Source organism: Trachurus trachurus (genome assembly GCF_905171665.1).
Source record: "Trachurus trachurus genome assembly, chromosome: 16".
NCBI lineage: Eukaryota > Metazoa > Chordata > Actinopteri > Carangiformes > Carangidae > Trachurus > Trachurus trachurus.
Genome location: NC_139902.1, coordinates 11,258,405 through 11,281,074, shown reverse-complemented (window position 1 = coordinate 11,281,074; position 22,670 = coordinate 11,258,405). Strand labels below are relative to the sequence as shown.

The following is a 22,670-nucleotide window of genomic DNA, read 5'->3' as shown; positions in this document are numbered from 1 at the left end:
ACAAACACTGATGGTCAAGACAGGGGATGTGAAATTTCAGTCAGGTGTGAGGTATATTTTAGTATTTGAACACCATTCTGGTGGACTGATGTATGTATGTTGTGTTAATATATTTCTAATTAAGGGCAAATTTGAGCTGAGCAATTTGAATGTAAGACTGTGAGACAACCAACAGAAAAAATAGATCTGACTTTGGGTCACACACTACACTCAGAGACACCCACACAAAACCTCCAGGTCCAGTCTATATGTAGGCTATGTGGAAGTTATATGTCAGTGCTAATGACAACATGGTGCCTGAGGTTCTTGCGCAGTTTGATTAAAGAGAGGATCTTCTTCTCACAGAAATCTATAGGCTACCTCCTTAACTCACATCAGCCTCACTTTTAAAGCAGCTAGACAGAATATGTGGCAGCTACATGTTTGTGGCTCCATCCAAGCCACAAGGAGCAAAACTAAATAGGAGACTAAAGCCGACAGGTTGATTCTAGAAGAGATGACCGTAGTAGGAAGGTGTGTGAATATTGTCATCATAGAGCAGTCTGTTATCAACCAGAGCCTCTGCACACTGTGTCACCATCAGAGAGCTATGACCAAACACACCAATTTTAAATCGATGCAATATGTAAAAAAATTTTTTATAAAACTAAAAAATATATAATTTTAATCCAACATGGACACGGACTCCTTAATGTGATCACCAAAACATATAGCCTAGATTCAAAAAACCAGCTACAGTTCAATCATGAGGGTCATGGGAAATGTCTAAATGCTCAATACTAAACAGTTGTGTTTTCTGAGGTCAAGAATAAAAGTTAAACCTCAGACTTTACTCTGTTATAACAAAACAACTGGACCAAGTTTCCTGCCAGAAAATTCAGAAGTTTTTCCTCTATGGTTTTTCGTGGGGTCACATCAGTTTGAGAGCACAGGTCAAGTTAGATCAATAAGTTCAGATAATGAAGGGGCCCGGTGTCGTGTCCATGTTGCTCCACGTGGTGGCGCATGAGACCCAGAGATGAAGTGAAGCAGTCTGAGACCAGCCAGACAGTAAAGTTTAGTTTGAGTAATCCTCTTTGCAAACAGAAGCCTTGATTTCACAACAGACAGATGTCCCTTTATGGTGCTAAACAGCTGGAATCTCTTCAGACTGACTCTGAATAGAGACTGAAGTATATTTATAGGAAATCAACAACAAAACAGCTGTGACTTTAACATAAAGGTAAAATCATGACATGCAGAGCTGCAGTTGTTATTTAGGAACAAATTATTGACTGATTAAGGAAGACAACACATTTTTCTGTTGACTGCTGTAATGTTTGGACTCAGACAGATTTAAGTTTATAAAACAGAGTTTCTATGAGTTAATGTGGAAATAATCTGGGGGAGGCTATTATTAATAGACAGTTGAACAGTGAGAGTGTTTGTGTTTAAAATTCAAATAGCTATATGAAAAAATAAATCCCGTAATTGCTAATAAGGCGCTTTTAACCGAGTATAAATCACGCACAGACGTAAATATCACGGGCCTGCCTTTGCCTTGCAGTAAAACACTTAGTGCTCAGTAGCAGAGAGCAGCTCAATGGGGACGAGTTACTGTGTAACACAGTGCGGAAACAACCAGTTCAGACGGGCTACTTTTTTTCTTTTTTAATTGACGGGGAAGCCGTAAACACACCGAGGAAATAAGTGCGTTTATCACCAGTGTTGTGGTGCTGTCGGACACACCGAGCACAGACATTTTCAACAAAAAAAGAGGAAGAAAAAAAGACCTCATCTTTGCTCTGTAGCCTAATCTCCGTCTGCTGATCACCCTCTGTTTTTTTTTTATGTCTACTTCCGCGTACAATGTTTTTTTCCCACTGACACACGGCAACTTTCGAACAGGAAACCTATTAGACTCGCTGCCTGTCGTTTTCTCTCAGTCTAAGGGTGAGTACATTATTTTATTACTATGCACGCAGACTTTACGTAGAGAGTGAACTTTTGTGGCTCTGTTTGATTGATTAAAAGTCGTCGGGAGTGTTTGTTAAAACCGAGAGAAACGGCTTGTCCCACCACCACCACCACCACCACCTCCACCCTCCTCTCCCACACCTCTACAGCCGAGCAGCAGACGGTGGCGTCCCCGCAGAGGAATGCTCTGCTCCGGCTGGCTTCCCCTACATCTCACCCTCTTCATACACAAAACCCATAGATAGGTTTTTGTATGAAACTAACAACAGGCTTGTTCAATATTTTTGTCCCATTTATAGGCTAGAAGCACCGGGTGAAACTGTGGCTCTATGAGGGGAAAACTTAGGTCCTATTACATTAGTCTCTATGTGGGTACAACAACTTCAGGTAGCAGAGTGCTGCTGTTTTTCTGGCAAAGACTTATGACAGTTTTTTTTTTTTACGGCTTTACTCGTTTTTAGGGTCTCATCCCAAACTACAAATCACTTTTAATGTTCCCAAATGGAGTTATGCTATGTCATTGCTAGTCAGTGGAGAGTTTATGGCTGATGACCTTGTGAAGTTTTATGTATTTGTATCTTCTTTGCAGGAGAAATTTATCACAGGAGCACTTTGGTTGTTTCTCATAAGGAAAATTCTACCACAGAGTAGGCTATATGTATTTGCGTCTTAATTTTTTGTTGTTTTGTTGTTTCCAGCTGTGTCCAAGTCAAAGATGACCACTTAGCAGTGTAATTACAGACTTAGGTGATCAGCCCCCCCTTGCTTTCTCTCCTATTCATTTGTAAACATTGTGTTTTTAACAACACAGGCTGCAATCTTGCTGCTCAGTATGACAGGAGTCCCTCCCAGTCCTCTCCCTCTGCCCTCCCTCCTCCTATACCTCTCACTTATCAGATCAGTCTATATAGAGCATATAGAGTGGGACAAAGCAGACAGAGCAGAGTTCAATAATTAGTGTCTGCATATAATTGATTACCCATGATGCTTTTTTTTTTTTTTTTTGCCGCGTGACACAAAGGACATTGCCTGTGCAGAACAGGCAAGAGTTTCCTGTGTTTGCAGGAAACTGCAATTAGGTCTACTGTACTAGTTCAGCTTCATTATCTCAATGCAGTCATTAACTAAAGATAGGAGGCTGGAACAGTGGGGGTTGTGCTTGGCAGCAAGCCATCATGTTTTCATTAATCACTCCCTCAATAACAACAGTTTAAAATAATAATAAAAAAAAATATTCTAGGTTTCCAGGCTAGTTTGTCCTCATGGTGCCTATATATGTCTTCTACCCCTCCTGGGTTGTTGTAGTCTGCAAGCACAAACTGTGCCCAGGCAAACTCACATTTCCAGTGTGTGCTAATAACGACTTGGTTTGCTAATTATTATATGGTGCCGCACGTGTGTGTGTGTGTGTGTTCAGGGCGTTGCAGCTGGCGGTTTTTGGAGACTGTGACGCGTTCGCAGTCAGCCGCTGCACCCCAGAGGCCCCATGTGAAGCAGGCCCTGCCACTTCCTGTTACGCTCTGCTAGACTAGAGGAGCACTGCACTTGTCATCTCTCTCTCCCCGTGTTTTACAAGTGCAGGCTTGTCTGGAGCCCAAAGGCTACCTTCTCTTCCTTTTAAAGGAATGTTGGCTATTTAATCTGAGCTGCTGTGCCGCTCTCTCCCTCCCTGTCTCCCTCTCTCCCTCTCTCGCTCCCTCTCCCTCTCTCTATTGTTACAGGCCTACATAAACTCACCCACATCCACTGTGTCTCTCACGGGGTAGGGAGATTAACTCAAACAGTGCTACAGCGAGGTGTAACGGGGGGCATTGTTGTTTACCTTTTATGAGAGACACCCAGCGACTGGACACTGGGACAGGTAAATGGCACCCACCACGGAGGGAACAGCCAGGGGGTCTGGAGCTGTGTTGTGAAGCCAAAGCTAATAATTTACTGTAGTCTGTCTTGGACTTCAAAGGCAGCACAGGTATTCTTCTCTGGCTGCAGTTAGATGGAGGCACAGGCCGCAGATAATGAGAGACAGAGTGGATTGGGCTGCTCATCCTAGCAGGGAAATCTACTGGTTCATCCAGATTGAGCCCAGTGGGTGTGTGTGTGTGTGTGTGTGAGATTAGTATATAGCGAGATGGTTAACCTGTGACACATTTATATGGCAGGTTATCACAACACCAAACAAGGGAACAGTATGTGTGCTGCTTTATTATCTTACATAAGTGAAGTTATGTTCAGATTACTTGAAGATATATTGGAGGTGTCTAAACTTGATGGGAAATGGTCAGGGAGCTATATTGATGATCAATGACTCATGAGTTATTTAAGTCACTTAAAAAGACATGTCAGTAGGCTATGTTTTCCCCCAGTATTTCCTAATTTTAGGCCAAAGTTCAATTGATTAATTAATTCATCTGCAGAAAATCAGTATTGAAGTTTTTGCAGCTCAAAAATGTGGTAAAATTTTCACACACCTTTTTGTTTCTTTAACATGTGGTTGTTGGTCACTCTGCGGCCTCCCATTAAAAAAAACACACAAAAAAAACAGAACAACACACTGTACACTATGTAAGTCATATTGAGGTCAGACTGCTCTACCATAACAGACTATACCAGCACAATGCTAATGCAGCTTTTGCTTGGTTTTTTCTCACCAGAGTCACAGTAGAAGATAAACAGGTGTTATAATAATAATAGTAATAGTAATAATAATAGTAATAATAAAAGTAATGATGGCAGAAATCCATGTAGCTGCCTCAGTGTTGCATTGTTGTGGGCGAGACGGTCTGTGTCACTCGTCTGCCGCGCTCTTCCTGTGTAACAGACGCTCGGTAGTTCAATCTTCGCTGAGCTCTGCATGGAGAGTTTGGACACTGACGCTGATTACTATCATCTTTGAGTCACTTGTGACAGGTGTAATGTCCCGTAACTGTAATTTTTGCATCACTCAGAGGTGACGGCTTTCATTGTGGGATTGTTAGAAAGGAGGAAGTAGCGCAATGAACACCGAAGAAGAATTTGTGACCAGACAATGTAATAATATGCACATATACGTTGTTCATATAGGTGAGAGATTTAAGACAAAAGCTGGTAATTTCCACCACTGTGTATTACGATAACATTTTGGTAATAATACCACTCCATATTGACTCTAATTTGCCTGTAGGTGTCAATGTGAGTGTAAGATTGTTCGGCTCTATATGTCGGCCCTGTGATAGACTGTTGACCTGTTCAGGGTCACCCACCCTCACCCTGTGTCTCCCCCCCCCCCAGAGGAGTGGTATAGCTATAGGATGGATGGATGGATATATGGCCTATGGTTTGTTTGAGCAGATGCAATGATAAGGAGCTTCATACATTAAATTATTGTATTTAATGCAACAATCAGTAGAGTGCAGACAGTTTCTAATGCAGATTCTCTGTTACAAATCTGAACATAGGATGAGATAATCCCGATGATGTCATAGTGATGTCATCAGGAAGTTGTGGCAAGTTTCCTTCAGAGCCACAGAAGTTTAAAATGTTTTCTATGCAGCGTTAACTGACCTATATATTTTTTAAACCTCTATTTAACCAGGTAAAGCTTATTGAGATGTAGAATCTCTGTAAATTATGTAAATAATAGGTGGAATACCCTTTTAACAGACCAATGCCCCAACAGAAACTGATTTGTACTGACTTGATTGACCCCCGATTGATCTTTAAAACATTGATTTTCACAAGTTAATTTCATTCCATTCACCGTCATGCCAACCGCAAAAAGTTCAGTCGTCATAAAGCATCAATCAGTTCACAGTTAAGTGATTCAGTGCCGTTGATGTAGCTCACAGGTATTTTATCATGACACAAAGAGCTCAGTGTGTTCACCTGTCAGTCTCTGCCAGCTCTCTGCTGTCAGTCACCGCTGCCTCGCGCTCTGCAGCCGAACCAGACCAGACTGCAATGGAGCGTGTGCATGAGTGAGAAGGGAGACGTGTGTGTGTGTGTGTGTGTGTGTGTGTGTGTGTGTGTGTGTGTGTGTGTGTGTGTGTGTGCGTGCAGCAGTGACGTCCCCTCCTCACAACTGAATGACGCCTTCGGGGGCCAAAATGAATATGGTCGATGTCAGCTCTCACATAATGATTAGAGGCTTCTGTTCAGGTACAACCAGGGCCACTACTGCCTGTACCCACTCACACTGTTAAAAAAAAAAAGGTAGAAAATGGAAAGAGTTACATCCATCTGTCCAAGTGTGAGTCAGAGGGACGACTGGCAGGCTAATGTGTGTGTGATGGAGAGTGAGTGAGGCAGCAGAGAATGAGCCCTTTCATTTGAGGGTCAGCGTGGAAAAAAAAAAAGCCAGGCTAGACTCCATAGATGATGTTTACTCTCGAGGAGGGGAAGACGGGGGGTACGGTGGGGTGAAAGGTCCTCCAGTCTGAGGGAGTGTGTGCAGACAGCGGGCCAAACTACGCCATGTGAGCACTCGGGCCTTTACGAACAAAGAAGGACTCTTGGATTTGTGATAATGTCATGTTGTAACAGCACAGACGCATATATTTACACAATTACTCGTAACGTCCACTGTCACTTTGAATAACGCCAGTATGTGTCGTTACCGCTGCTTGTCAACTCTCATTTCATTAGTGCATACATGTGCTTTTTTTTCTTATTCATTAAATGGGCAATTCAATAACTTTCCAAGCAAAAATCTGCTTGCAACAGTTTAGCAATTGTGAGGGTTTCCTGTTTGTCCAAGTCCGATGAAACTAAACTGACTATCTGGGACAAGATGCCGTAATAGATCAATTGAAAATGAAACTAAAAGGAGATGAGCACAAAGTACTTCATGGTACATGTAAAGTCGAAATACAGTAATTATTTTTTTTGTCTTGCCAAAATGATTAATTTGGGCTTTATACACTCTAAACAACATACAATGCCCACTTTCGTAAGAGCTTTGTGATTGCACAATGGCTGCAAATATTTCCTCTGCAGTGCATTGACACATAATTCATGCGTAATATCAGTGTTACATACTAAAAATAATTTGAATACCTACCCGGGTATGGAACCTATTTTTTAAAGCTGAAGTTACTTTCTTTTGTGCCTTTCCACCGTGTGAAAGTTGTGGTTGTGAAATTGACACCAAAAGGTTATGGTTAGTCAAGAAGAGTCAGCTTTGGAAGAGACAGCTGTCTTCATCGGTTCTTGTGAATCGCAACAGTCATGAGAAAGTAACCTACGGCCTGCAGGCAGGAGGATATTGCACTACCTGTGACTCCAGGTGGTTACAGCCTCTTCTGGATGGGTGAATTTAACAGTTGCACCTGTAACAGACCGAAAAATGTTTCTGCGTCCCTAACCTGAGCTGGTGTTGAGCTTCTGCTCTGGTCAGTCTGTCCACTGCCTGCAGGGCACTGGAGCTAACATGGGCTAGCTGCTGCCTGCAGCTATCAGACTGTGACACAAACAGTAGGAGTGGACTTTCCTGCTCTGAATGTGCTGAAACTGTTAAATAATGGTGTCGTATTGAGCTAAAGCTGCATGGAATAACATTTTCTTTCAGCTTGGAACAACTCTAATGCACATAAAATAGGACATTTCAACTTGTTTTAGATTTACAGGAGAGAACTTGATGAAAGAAATATGACTCTGTGATTTTATTTTGTTTCCATATCACCCAGTCCTGTAACTCTTATCTTGAACACTAGTAAATGCAATTGACTTGTAGATATGCATTTGAGTAAAGACAGTACTGGTCTTGGTCAGAGACTGAATTGTCCCTGGGTAGGGCTGTCCTGAGAAAGACAGGGTTGGATGTCTGGATTGCACACCGTTGGCATGCGGTTAGCAGCATCGTGAACCAAGGTGTGCTCGTGTGCAAGTACAGAGGTATTTTTGGCAATGTTAGCCTCCTCTTTGATTCTAGACAGACTGAATCTCTTCCAGGAATATTCAGCATGAGCCTTGGTACGGCTGCTTTGTTTGGGTATCGTCTTAAAATCAGATGCAAATGAAAGCAGGATGCACAAACAACACACGTAACAGACTTGTTAATGAACGAGGAGCAGGCTTTTTTGTCCCAAATGCTAATCAGAGGTTTCTGTGTTTGGCCTCAGCAATTACTGATCTCACTGACACACACACACACACACACACACACACATGGAAGCAGTTAGGCCAAGCTGGAGGTTCACTCTGAACTGCCAATCCATGCCAGTCGATTGGCCCTGGCCTATCAAATGTTTCCATGAGGCCAATGACCTCTATATGGGGACATGGAGCGAGCAAGAGGGTTGGGGGGGGCGGGTTTCGACAGCGGTGGGGGTGGGGGTGGTGGTTTGTTCCAGCAGACGAGCGAACTGTACTTTGTCTCTAAGGAGAGCCCAGAAAATGAGGAGACCACCTCAGCGGACATGCTCGGGTTTGTACATGAAGACGAGGAGAGGAAGTTCAACAGTAGCTCATTTTATGGGATCCCTCGTTTACCATCATCCTTAAAGATCTTGACATCCGATGGAGGTAGTCTTACACAGGGTTCTGGGGGGGATGGGGGCTGTTCAGCATCATTAAAAACCCTCGGAGAGCGACGTCCGCTCGGCTGAAAGCATATGATGAGACAGTCGATGATTTGCTGCAGCTCTCTCCAAGTGAATTCATATCAAGAAAAGGTCATTGCAGTAAAACTCGAGGAATCCAGAAGGATTCAAAAGTACCTTTTCCCTTTTGGACCTAGTAGAAACAAAAAAAAAAAGAACATGTAAGGCAGGAGCCTGTGAAGCAATGAAAAGACCTGCCTCTTTGGTGCTATTGCCCATAATCTTATTTTAGCCGCTACGTAATGGTCGTTAAATTACATAATTGACCCTTGTCTGCCAGCCATGAATGCACTGGCTGTCTTGGAGCGATTGTACAAGGGGCCGCTTTATTTTTGGGCAGTAGGTGAAGGAAAAGAGGCAGAGAGGGAGAAGGAAACTAAAACATAACATGCAGAGAGGCGAAACTTACAGAACGAAAGTTTGGCAGAAGAGAGGAGGAAGATGTGATGGGGGAAAGAGGAGAGAAACTGCCTGAAGACGCCTGTTCTCAAACCACCACCACAGAGGAACCGCTCCCTCTCACGCTGATGTCACTTCCCTTGTGCTCGCTCTCTGCCCCGCCACCGACTGTACCTTCAGTATCTCTCAGTGCACCCTGTCCCGTTGGGTTTGCTTACTGTCGGCGCAGTGACTAGATTCCTGGGATAACATTGCCCTCTGTAATGTTCAGACCCACTGTTTTTATTGCCCTTCTATCTTTACTGAACTAACATGCAGATGTCCGGCCACGTCAGGCTCCGTTATCAAAAAATGTCTTATCTCTGTTTAGTTAAAAAGAGCCTTACCTACAATCGGGCATTGTTTCTGTAAATATCCTAAGACGCTTTTGTTTTCTGTTGGGTTAATCTGTTACATAAGGGATCCAGTGGAGAGATAGATTTGATGCAAATTAAAGCTGCAGAGGTCGCAGGCAGCGTCCTGATTTTCAGTGCCAAAATGTTGGATCCTGCACACTAGTCTTTAAAGTATGCCATCCTGCATTAGAGCTGGTTTAAAAAATAACTGTAGAAATTAAATTCATGTTTATGCTTTAGAGTGATGTCTTCTTAACCTTCTGGGAGCGGTTCCTCAAAGTTTTTAGCGTCCAATCTCGGGCACCCTGCTGTCTGTCGTAAAGTTGTGCCAAAGATTTGTGGGCGACTAAAAGCAACAACACGAGTCACTTGTTCCAGCGTCTCCAGCCCATAAGTGTGAGTCCAGTTTCAGCCCCTGAAACTGCTGCTAAAAGTGCAGGTAACTTTAGCAGAATCAGTTTGCAGTGTCAGGAGGAAGGGTCCTGGTGGAAAGACAGTCTGATGCGGAGGTGTTTCAAATCACCAAAGATGTGTCGCCCAGTGTCTAATTGAACCTTAAACTTATTTGATTAACTCTTCTGTCTTTTGTAGTTTTTTTTTTTTTACCACACCGCCCAGCTCTACCCTGCACTTCATGGGTTAGGGGTTAACCCTAACCTCTAACACATGGCTGTGGGCCTGAGCTTTTCCCTCATTACACTGAATTAACTTTGGCATTTAACACCTAAGGCCCTGCTCCAACCCTGCTTCCACCCTCCAACCTATTAACGCACATACATGCACACATAGTTAGGCCGAGCTTACACAGTGCACACACATCTTAACATCTTGCAGTTATGTAACATCCCTGTGTGGCAGCGTGGAGCATGTAAAACATAAAGACAACTCGCACGCTCACACACGTGCTGTACGGTCGGAGGCTCTGTTTTCACTGAGGTGCTGAGGTGCGAGCTCGCTGTCAGTTGTGTCAGCTGCAGCCAGAACCATTTGGTCAAGGTTGAAAGCGTGGTGTGTGTGTGTGTGTGTATGTGTTTGGTTTTTGTGTGGTGTACTTTGGAAGCAAATGCATGAGGCTGTGAAGGTGTAGCTCTGTGCTCAGACACAGTTTCTGGATCGTTCTGTAGCTTGTTAGACTTTCCAGAGTTTGTCGCTCTTTTTCCACTTGCCCTTTCCCTTTTCTTTCCACTGTTGCCGCCTTGTTCTTCATTTCCTGCTGCAGTGTGCCCCCTCTTTTAATTTCTTCTCCATGTACCCCCCCTCCCCCTCATCCCCCCGCCCCCCTCCTCACTGAGGCCCTGGCTTCTCTGTTTAGTCTGTAGGGTTCATACAGGCCACTGTTTGCAGCCACAGTTGTTAAAGTTATGATTGTCTGCCTGCAGTTTTGGGACATTTATGACGAGGTGTGAAAAAGATTATTAAGTTACGTCTGTGCATTTCATTCCACCTTAGGCTACATCAGTTTTTTTTTGTATTGTTGCAACTGTTGAGCAATCAAAGTTTTCATGAGGTCATCAAAATGTGAATGTCTGCAAACAGTGCACACAACCGTTGTAGGCCACCCTCCCCTTTTCACACTCTTCTCTGGTGAACTTTCTGTTCTTCTTGCGGTCATCGCTGGGTTTTGGTCCTGCTGTGCTCTGACTTCCTTTTCTGGTTCCCATGTGAGTGTAGCGTTTAGTTTTTTTCTTCTTCTTTTCTTTTCTTACGGAAACATTTGTGGCCTCTTTTTTTTTTGTTCCACCTTTTTTCATTCATTGTCTGCCGTTGTCTCCTTCTCCCTGCCTCGCTTTCTCTCTCTCTCTCTGTCTCTTTCTCTCTCCTTCTTTTCATCTGATAGGTCATACAGGAAATGGCTCTTATAGCTTCCTGAGGAAATTACACCCACTTCCTGTCTGTGTGCCTCCCCATTTGCCACCTTCCACTCCCCCAGTTTTTTCATCTTCTTCTTCTTTCTTCTTCTTTGCTCAGGCGCCTCAGGGAGCAGCAGCAGCTGGAGGAGCGGTGCTGCTGCTGCTGGTGCTGCCCCCCCCCCTCCTCTCACAGTCCCTGCTAATGAGACTGAGGCCTGATGAGAGAGCCAGATAAACAGCAGTGCAAACACAGCAAGCTATAGCCATTAGCTGCTGGGCTATTTATGGGTGCTGCCCTCATAGCATATAGAGGACAGGACGCAGCCTATTGTGACCGAGTGTATAAGGAGAGATCACACAATGGATCCTGTGGCCAGGTGCATCTAGTAATTGTTAGTAAGTGAAGCTCTAATTTTAGTCTTCAGTGTAAGAAGATGTTGTCAGTGTATGAGGAACCACATGCAGGCTAATGCAGCTGGTGGGCAGCATTTAGCTTCCTGCACCATCGTCCAGAGTCGCTGGCTGGAGACTCTTGACAGTGAATCATGTGCGTCACACTCCTGACAGTTCAAATGACTCTAATATATCAACATACTAATCTGATGGAAAGCCACTGTGTAGAATCGGTCCAAGTTTACAACAGCTTTTAGACCACATCGATGGGATAAACGTGGTGCAGATCCCTTTGAAAACTGATGGAATCTGCATGTTGCTTTCATCCAATTCATCCCAGTGTCCTCGGGTCAGATCCCTGCGGGGAAGATGGAAGACAGACGCAGTTACTTTTCTTTCTTTTTGTTTTGTTTCTATGCCTCAATGCACCAAGGTTAACATTTTTTAGAATTTCTACTTCTCACCACATCCAGAATTATTGATATTTGTCTGTTTGGATTTTACAGCGTTGCCCCTGTATAACCCCACCCCACATTGATGTCACAACGTTCTTTGATTTATTCTTATCAGAAGCAAGATTGTTTTTTTCTTTCCTAATTGGTTCCAAAGAGATAAAAATGATGTTGTCAATCTTTTTGATGAGCATGGCAACGGTTTATGACTGTACACAGTTTTCCAGTTTCTAGCAGAGAATTAGATTTTTAAACATGTGCTGTTCCAGATGGATTCATTCAGCTCAAGTTGGGGTGAGAATAACATAGTCTCAGATGAAGTCTTAGATGAAGTGGGATAAAATTGAACTGACAGATGTAAAATGTAACAATATTTGCCAAATTTCTGGAAAGGTAGAATAAGATACAAGGCAGGGTCATCTGGAGAAGCAACCTCATATCAGACAAGGCTAAGGAAGTTCAATTAAAAGTTTTGCTTAATATATTCCCCAATAGTTGTATTTTTGCCAATTTCTTTATACATTCATACATCTTGTTTTCTCCATTTCTCAATTTTTTGAATGTGAAACATCCCAAAAGATGAAGAAAGTCTTACTTTTTTAGATTTTTTTAAAAAGATATATTATTCACTCATCACTCATTACTGCGATACTGCAAATGATGGTGCTCTTGAATATCTTATTACCTCATTATCCTATATGAAAAAATTGCCTAATTTTTCACTTGGAAATTACTTCTCTCTAAAAGAGAGATGTGCTCTATTCACTTCTGACTGAATATTTTAGTTGTTTATTTGTCTTCTCCTGTGCATTTTGTTGTCTACCTCCCTGTTGTACTTCCTCATGTTCAGGTTAGATGTGCTGCTGTTGTACCTCAATTGCTGTTTATTTCACTGCACAAAACCCCCCCCCCCCCCCCCCCACACACACACACACACAATCCAGAGATGTAGTTGCACAGATATTTCAAACTATGAGCCCATATGTGATGAAATCTGGACATGCTTTAATCATGACATATCAAAAAAGATGTCATATAAAAAAAAATCAAATCAGATATGATACAGATTCTTGCAAGAACCTAGAAGGGATATCTCTGGATTCTTTCTTTTTTTTGTTTTGGGATAGTGTTTTGTTTGATCAGAAAGAAAGTGTACTTGAGTGCACCTGTGCATCACTGCAACACAGGATGAGAGCCAAGAGAAGAGCAAAAACAAGGCATCAGAGGGTGTTAAAGCCCGGCTTCACTCAAAAATGTGCTCTGCTTCTTGTAATTTCACTTGGAGTTTGACCGTCCTCCTGTATCATATCAAACTGTATGATAGGCTATCAGCTTTGAGCTGTTCTCTGCTCAGCCGCGAGCCGAGTGCAGCTCAGTGCTCAATGTGCTGTTAGTCTTGTTGAGAAGTGCTGCCTCACATCTTACTCCCTGTGCGTGCGTGCGTGCGTGCGTGCGTGCGTGCGTGCGTGCGTGTGTGTGTGTGTGTGTGTGTGCGTGTGTGTGTGTGTGTGTGTGCTGGCACCAGTCCTATCTATGATGATAATTTTTCACCAATGTCAATGATATATAATGATATGCTTTGAGTGACCTCGTCAGCTTGTGGGGGTAAAAGTCTGTGTTGTGGGGATAAACTGGATTACAACTGACTGTTGATGAACTTGATGCTCCGGTTGCTTCTATAACAGCCATCGGCATCATTTCATGTCGACTGCGTCTCTGTTTGTTGTTGAAAAGCACCTGCATCATTTGAGCCGGTCCAGCTCCACCAAGCTTTATCACACTGCCCTCTGACAGCCACCATCATGTTATTGCAGGAGCTTGATTGACAGGTGTGGTCTCTCCTCCGCTCGTGGCATGGACGCCGAAGATGCCCACCTCGGGGTGAGGTCACAGTTTGACTCCTCCTCCTCCTCCTCCTCCTCCTCCTCCTATTCTCAACCAGAGGGGTTTCCACACTAACGCAGCTTGTTTCAGGGGCTTAACTTTTGCACAAGAGCTGATGTAACAGCGACTCGGTTATTATTAGGTTTGCAGCGTGTAACCTCTTAGTGACCTGGTGGAAACATGAAATGCTAAACTGTTTGAACGATGAAACAGGTGCAGTTTTTTTTTTTTTTTTCAATTGCTCATGTACAGTATTAGACCTCGGCCTGGTCAGGGATGGAGAGGAATGCTGCTGTAAAGACCAGTTGTCGGGGTACACACACATACACACACACACTCACGCACACACACATACACGTACGTTCACCAGCGGCTCCCCACAATCACATAGGAATGGCCCCCTCCCACATACGTGCTGAGTGTTAACCCACACACACGCACACACACACACAAAGGCACGTACGCTTGATGGCTATCATCAGATTGATGCCACCTGACACTTAGTTAGTCCCGGAATGTGATGGGAGGGAGGGGAGAGGCTGAGTGGGTGGGGGGGGGCAGCTGCCTACTCTCAGGAGCGACCAGAGCTGATCTCTGCACTTCTGGGGCATTCTGCTTTAAATACCATATACTCATACACAGGGCCGTTGCTAGGAATTCTGGGCCCCTTTAAAGAATACCAAATTGGGCCCCGCCCCCTAACTTTTCCAGTTTTTTTTTCTTAGACTACTTATGTATTATCATTTTTTATTTAGCCTACTTTGTTTTGATGCTAATGCAGCATTACTATGAGTGTTAGTCAGGGTCACATGCAGAATAAATCAGTCATACAAAGATGGACTACTGGGGTTTTTTATGGGCGCTGGGCCCCTAGAATTATCATCACCTTTCTCCCCTTTACGGCCCTGCTCGTACACACACACCCCTGCCCACACCTCAGCTGCGTCCATATCAGCCAGGAAGGACCCTCACAGTTTGGAGCTTATGCCCTCTATCATACACTAATGGAGGTGAGGGGGGGGGGGGGGGGCAGGCTCTGGTTACTGTTGAAACTCACAGACTGTCTCCATCTGTTGTCTGAACTGTGCCATATGCTGGAATGCACCACTTGGCTCCTCCTGGGCAGAGGAGGCTCCGGCTCCTGCCCCTCTCTAATCCCCCTGCTCTTTAAATTCAGAGCGGAGCTGACCTTACCTACTTCCATCTGAGTAACCATAATTACCCCCCCCCCCCGCTGGCTTCAATTTGTCTCTCAGAATATCAACGTGCACCACAGTTACTCCTGTATCATAACAATAACAGGGGGTTCAACGTCTCCTGTAACGAGGAGGCGGTGTAAGGAGACTGGGTTTTAGGAGCTCGTTCTGCTCGCGCGTCTTGATTGGAGGCGGTTAACTGAGACGGAAACAGAGATCATTCACCGTCAATTGCACCCATTGAAAAAAAAAAATCCAATTCATAGCTAATTAAATCACAGACTAAACAAGCGATCATGAAAATAAGCAGCAGGTTTACTGTCGTTTAGTTCTGACATTATGTTACATCTGAGAGATAAACACAGGTGAATCTGAACGAGACGCTTTCTGAGGCCGAGAGAGAACATTGTTTTTTGTTTTGTTTTGTTTTTCACACGAGATGTAACAGTGAAAGCATTTTGTCTTTTCCACCAGGAAATAACTAGAGCTGCGTTTTCAGTGGTTATAAGCTGTGTGTTGTCATGGTGACATAATAACTTCTTCATTGTCTCAGTAAAGGTGGCTGTGGAGGTTTTTGGTGAGGTGTTTGGTGGCTGGGTGTTGGTGTGTGTATGTGTCCATGCAAATGTGCGTCTGTGGCCCTGGCGCTCCTACTGTATGTGTGTGTGTTTAGCTAACCCCCTCCCACGCATGTTACACCAGCGCTGGCCTTTCTCAACCCGCAGCCCACTGGAAACGGCCATGAATGAACACATTCTCTCTCTCTCTCTCTCCTGACTAACAGCTCTGTTTCTCTCTCCGTCTCTGTACAAGAACTCACCTTGACCTCAAAGCATTTGTCAGCCATCCTGCTGACCACTGTGCACACACACATACGCACACACAAACCATTGTGCTCAGTCCACAAATCGAAATTGCGGTTGTGTACACACCACACAGTCGCTTTTCCCTATCAACTCTAACCACTGAGTCATTTAGCTGTAAATGTGAATGTGTTCTGCATAATACCACATTCATCTGAAGAATTAGACATGCAGTGTTAATATGTAGAAACTGAGTTATTAACTAAGCTGCAATCATTTGGGATTTCTTATTGAACATTTGTAAATTGTTAATTTAGGGATAACATAAAAGAATGTAGTGAACATGAATTACCTGAGTTTGTTAGAATTGCACGGAGCGGTCGGATGATGTGGATGCAATTCTTCTATTTCATTTTATGTTATGATATTGATGCATATGAAAACATTAATAAACACCATTGACAAGTCAAGCAACCATGCAGGACTCTCTAGTCTAGAATCAGTTTCTGCCCTTTCAAATGTTGGCATCTATCTGTCAAATCAAGTTATTTCATCATATTGATGCATCAATCCAGAAAATCTAATATTGCCACCAGACATTTACCCAGATTAACTTCATAAGACCAGAAATATTAACCAAAGTATAGAAAAATCTGTCATGGCTGACACATTATTAACTTCTTGCCATATAAAATAATGATTACACTGAATTTTAGATCCAGAGCAGTTCTCCAATTAATTTATAAATGTCTTACAATCTAAAAGCAAAAAATGCACTACAAGATATAAGGACAACAATAGTGGTTTAAAGGTATAAAGGTTGAATTGATAGAGACCTGAATTACTGTAACTGAAATCAGATAAGCTATATGATCAGAGGTGTTACAGCCTAGACAAACCTCTTGAACATTATAATTTGTTCCTATAATGAATAATGGCCTTGTATAACAGAATTCATAATTTAGAGTCTTTACGATAAGTTCCTGATAAATTCTTTAATAAGCTCCTTACTGTTGCCCCATGGGTTTTTCTTGTGCAGAGACCATTAACGCCCTTTTCCTCTCTCACCTTACACCTCGTTGGCACCGGTCAGACGTTGCCCTCTGCACTCACCTAGCAGTGGACAATGGTAAACGTACGGTCTAGCCGTTGGCCTTTTGTGTTGTTGTGTTTTTGATGTGTGTTCATTTGTGTGGGTCTGGGTGTTCCCTGGTGGCGGCTCCGAGTCTGCAGCCTTCAGAGAGCTGAATACAAGGAGCTATGTGTTGTTTGTGTTGTTGGGTGTGTATGCGTACAGGGGAAGTGGTGTGGGGTGTGAAGGGCAGGGATGAATTGGTCACTAGCTCCAATGCCGTTTTTTCCCCCATTCATGGATTTCAAAGGCTCGGACTGGCATCAATAAACCTTTTTAATTTCAGATCGGTCTAGTTTCATTTCTAGACCTGGAGGGTTTATGTCATGGCAGCTACGTGACGGTTTTCCTCTAAGTGGATTACTGAACAACACCACCAGGCTGAATAAACAATTTCCAGCGGCAAGATTTTTCAACTTTAGAAAAAGTCTGCACTGCATGTTACTCCCTGAATCATTTGTTCCCCTGAGTTCAACACCCAAACTAAATTTTTTAGTCTGGCCTGGGGGGAACCAGGACTTATAAGCGATGCGCAGAAGAAACTGATCTCAACAAAACAGTTGAGTTTATTTAGTTAAAAACCTTTTTAATTGCTTCGTTATCAGTTCATTCTCAGTGTCCTGCTCCCAGAAGCCTGATGATTTATTCCAAGAGAGAATAAGGTTTACTGAACCCAAGTAAAGCTCCCTCAGTGGTTTCTCATTATCACAGTTAAAGACATTTTTTTTTAAATAAAATAAAACAGAGCAAAGTTAGTCATTCATGATAAAGGACGTGAGAAGGTGCAGGCCTCTTTACCTGCTTCCCTCCTCCTTTCTTTGCTCATATCAATGGGATTCAACTTATTTCACGAAACCTCAAGAGATGTAACGCATCAAGCCCGTCTCACCCTTCACAAAGCCGGATTGGATGCTGGGACAGTTTCCCTCTTTTCCGCTTGATGTTGTTTTCCACTGGGAAAGTTCACTTTGTCCAAACTTTAATCTGGCTTCATGTCTGGCTCTGCTCAGCGGGGGCTCACGACGTCACAGAGCGATAGCTTGCCAGTTGAAAGTATAGCACATAATGGTTTGCTAATTGTCTTGTTTTCTTCCTTCCTCCCTCCCTCCCTTCCTCCCCCCTCTCTCTCTCTGTCTCCATAGCAGGGTGTGTTTGGGGCTCATTGCTCTAACCCAGCCATGAGCATCATCGGGGCTGAGGATGAGGATTTTGAGAATGATCTTAATGATGTGAGTGAATAAAATTCTCTAATCGTATCAGTTTGATGCCATTTTTATTACCATTGCTCAATCAATTGTTTTCTCTGCATGTTCTCTCTCTCTCTCTCCCTCTGTCAGACGGTGGAGGACCAGTGTGCATACTTTAACAATATAGAGCTGTTGAAGGACAGGCCGACCCACCTGCTGGTCTTCATGCAACATGTCTTTCTACAGTTTGACCCTGCTCCCATGGTGAGAACCAGAACCAAAAGTGTTGAGTCAGTGCGTGTTCAACAGACAGATTAATCACACATTAATCACATTTTTTTGTTTGGGTGTGTCATTCAGCCAGGATAATTAAAACGACAGTAGGGAATATGACATGAATTTTTCATTGCACTTAACCTTTCTTGCAGTATATAAAATGTTTCATGTATTCATCAAAAGAACTTAAAGGGATAGTTCACCCAAAATTCAAATTCAAATTTCACTCACCCTCATGTCGACTAAGAGCTGTGAGAATTTTCAGAGTCCTCTGTGGCTTCTCTGAGTTACGGGGGGGGGGGGGGGGGGGGGGGGTCCGTGCAGCAGTATTTGTCCATATAATGGTTGTGAATGGATACCACAAATCATTTTTTGCAGCCATTTGGGCTGAAAGATAGGTATTGCTTATAATAAAGTCAGTGTGTAGGTGTTGATCCTGCTCCACGGTCCAAACTATGTGATGAAGAGCTGCACAAATGTGGCTAAGTTAATAATTACAATGAATTTTCCGAGGACTGAGATCCAACTTGATCACAAATGACTGTTTGTTCAACTCTAGAAAAACAGAAAAACATTTCTGTTCAGCAGTTTATATTATTACAACCAGACGTCTTATTTTGACTCTCATCGGTTTTGAAACCCTTTGAAGTGTGATGTGGGCATGTGGCAGCTCCACGGTTTGGTCTGTTAGAGTGAGCAAGATAAGCATGATCTGAAGGAGTCCCGGCTAAATGTAGAACAAGTATTTCCAGTAGATACAGGTTTTTTGTATATCAACAGAGGGTTTCCTTCAGTCATTGCACTTTCAACTCAACACAGTGACCTCAAGGCAAATACCTGAGATCAGTCAAATCATTTACTGTACCTGTGAATAGAAACTGCTTGTTCAGATCTTATATGCATTAGAGTCCACTCTTCAAAGTCAATGCACCTGATCAGATTAATTAATTATGAAAGCAAAATCTTAACTCGTACATCCTAGGGGTGAGGGGAAACATCAGTACAGCACAGTATCATGATATTTTGAGGCAGTATATGGATTCATGGACATCAAATATGAATCCTTTATTATAAATTGAAAATCTGAATTCAATTTTTTTGTACTAGAATAAGTGAGCACTTTTTATGACTGCATGTATTTTTATTGCAATACTTTTCATATATAGGATATGAAAAAAAGTTTCAACTTGCAATAGTATTGTATTGTGCTTTAAGTATGGTGATAATTATGTGGGGCCTCCCCCACCTCTAATACACCCCTATAAGCTTTCACCAACAGGACAAGAGTGTACATTTCCAAACTTGACCCTGTTTGTGTGTGTGTGTGACTACATGTGAATCAGTGTGTCTATAAAAGCCTGCCTATCCTTTCCCCTTTGTTCCGCACACAGACACCGTGACCTACCACAGGTACTATTACTGTACACCTCCCAAAGCCATGGTGCCCCCTCCCCCACTCCCTCCCTCCCTCCCTTATTCCTCTTCCTTGTTCTCCTTTTTTCGTCCCATTTGTCCATGTGGAGAATAGAAGTTGTGTTGTTTCCTGTAGAGTTTACACAAAGAGTGACGTTGGGTGAACGGCTGCTTGCTTAGTCGGCTAGTTTCTGTTTTGATGTGAACCCAAGATTTACACATAATAGATTATACATCAAAAATTATTGTAGCATTCAAAACAATGAGATTGTGGCATTATGCCCTTATGATTAAAATCCAATTAGTCCCAGTGATTGGATGACTTATGTCATCACCTTGACTTCTAAGATAACCAGTGAAGTTAATGCAAATGATTTCATAATGTTGACAGATGTTCTATTATTTTGTCCACCCATATTCCAATCATTGGTGGTGGGCGTGGCAGCAAACACAGCTCTTTGATGCAAAACAGTTGAACAGCAGCACAAATCTCAGCCTCCAAACTGAGCATAGAGTCTAATCAGCGCCTCTTCAACTCAGTTGTTTTTTCAAACTGAGTCACAGTAGAACTGTTATAATACACTGCATTAGTTTTAGTGCCCTATTGCGCTGACAAGTGAGTGTATAGTAATATCAGATATGCAGGTAACGGTGGAGCAGCGTGCAAAAGCAATTGAAATTCATCAGCACTCACTGGTTCTCTGTCCTTCCTCTCTCAGCTGTGTTACCTCCACGCTGACCTCTTCAGGACCCTCAGCTCCAAAGAGACCAAGAAGCAATTTGTGGAGTTCCACAGCAACTTCTTGGACAAGGGTGCAGTAAGTAGCTCACTGCGGCTGAATTTCTTGCAAGAATGTTGCCTGCATGTAAATTGAACGTGAATAACGAACGGCCCAGACAGTCATGAAGCCAGAGACAGGAAGGGAAACACATAGGAGAATGTACTGTAAAGTTAAGGTTAAATAAAAATAGTTAGTCAGGAGGAGTATGTGAAAACACCCAGTGATAATGAGACACGTGCGTGTTTTATTGGTTTATGAATGAATGCTTTATCTAAAAGCTAAAGAGCTCTAAGAGATGAAATGATATGGGATAAGCGAATCCTTCATAAAGAAGCACAGTTGCTCTGATATCCTCATGAGATTTGATCCCATATTCTTAGGCAGTGTTTGAACTGAGGTCATTTCAGCTCCTTTTTGGGAAGGATGCAACAGCGTCTGTCAGTGAAGACCTCCACCGCACTGTTTGGACTTCATTGCTTTATAGTGATGACCTTAGCAGATGTTGCAGAAGCTGTATAACTTCACATATCAAATTATGCTTGCATGGGTTTATGCTTTGAAATTCATCCAGTGGTCCTATAATGAAGGACTGAAGCTCAGTACTCAGTTTTTTTTCTTTGTCTTTCAGTGTTTGACAATCCACATTGGATTCAAAATCACTTCACAATATGGATATGATATTTGTAGCATAATGTGTTGTATCAACAGGAATTCGATGTAATCAGCTGTAGTCTCTGAGCCGGACCCAGGGGGGACATTGGAGGACATTGTGTGCAAATGTTTTCCTTGTTGGGGCATGGCTGCGTGGCCTGTGTCTGTGCACCACCTTCCACTGGCTGCGTCTTTTCCCGTCACTTCTCCCCACACACCTGGTCTCTGTCACCCCTTTGTTATGTTTCTTCCTCGACGCTCATCACACTGTGCGCGTCTGTCAGCTCAGCTGGCCCGCGCTGCACACTCTCTCCCTCCTGTTCTGCCTGCACGACCCCACAGCTTCCTGTCAGGATCGTGGGAATCATCCTCTTTTAGCCCCTTTTTTTTTTAACCCCCCATCTCCTTTGGAAACCTTTCAACTTAAAGTTGGCCCATGTGCTTGTTTTCATGGCAGTGACAGCACAACGTATCTGCTATTTGGAATATCTGTATTTCTTTTTCCAATAGGTTTTTTTATTTTTATTTCTAGTGTTCAAATGACCCCTTGTGGTTATATCTAGCTACTGCATCTCCTCCCTTGATGCCATAATGTTTTTCCCTGGGTCCACAAAAAACCAAGAAGCAATACATATAGAGCAAAAAATAGAACGACTCAGTTGTTTAAAGAGTCAGTCCTCTAATTTATTGAATCCCTGATATCTTACATATGCCTTCAAAAAAGTTCTTATTATCTATTATCTTTGCACCTATTTTGTCTTTTGCTTCAAATTACAGATTCTCAGAGTGACAGTACCAGTACATGTAGCCACTGACTTGGGTAGGTTATTTTCCTGTGGTATAATTAATTCAGTCTTAACACTTTCTTAATAATCTATGTACACCACAGCCCTGCTTGGTGTTACCTGGTCTGTGTCACTACCTCTGACTTAACCTCTGTCTTCACTCTCTAAGACCGAATCCGTCCGGATCTCCTCTCTGAGGACACCCAAAAGCGCTATGCTCAGGATGTCCAGTATTTACAGGCTGCTGAAGTGGCCAAACAGCTTGAAGACTTCAGGTAAGAAGCCCTCAGCCTGAACACAGTCTTTATTATACCCCAGACTTTTATTTTAAATATCTACACTATTGAGCTCAGTTCATGAGCTGCTCTGGGACTGATAATGATTGGCATGTGTTGAAGGACATTATGCTCCTTAACCTTAATTAAAAAAAAGTATATTATGTAATATTATGTCCTGTGTGTATACCTGGGGAAATTATGTGTTTTAGTACCTTTCATGCGTCTCAGCACAACTATAACTGAAACTCTCCCCTGTAATTGTA

At 43.0% G+C, this 22,670-nt stretch overlaps 1 protein-coding gene across 9 annotated transcripts in view; it reads left to right on the top strand.

Annotated features, from left to right (window-relative positions):
- The first annotated feature begins 1,207 nt into the window (after positions 1–1,207).
- Positions 1,208–22,670, top strand: part of arhgef1 (Rho guanine nucleotide exchange factor (GEF) 1) — a 42,410-nt gene continuing 20,947 nt past the window's right edge. For 3 of the 9 annotated variants that reach the window (XM_083989114.1, XM_083989113.1, XM_083989107.1), the window contains exons 1-6: positions 1,601–1,932; positions 18,178–18,264; positions 18,373–18,486; positions 20,631–20,729; positions 22,122–22,164; positions 22,299–22,404. In XM_083989114.1, the coding sequence (XP_083845240.1) occupies positions 18,214–18,264; positions 18,373–18,486; positions 20,631–20,729; positions 22,122–22,164; positions 22,299–22,404 (413 nt within the window). In that variant the 5' untranslated portion in view covers positions 1,601–1,932; positions 18,178–18,213. Of the gene's footprint in view, positions 1,223–1,600; positions 1,933–10,968; positions 10,987–18,177; positions 18,265–18,372; positions 18,487–20,630; positions 20,730–22,121; positions 22,165–22,298; positions 22,405–22,670 lie in introns of those variants that run through there. The other 6 variants (XM_083989116.1, XM_083989112.1, XM_083989111.1 and 3 more) reach the window with 5 other exon arrangements.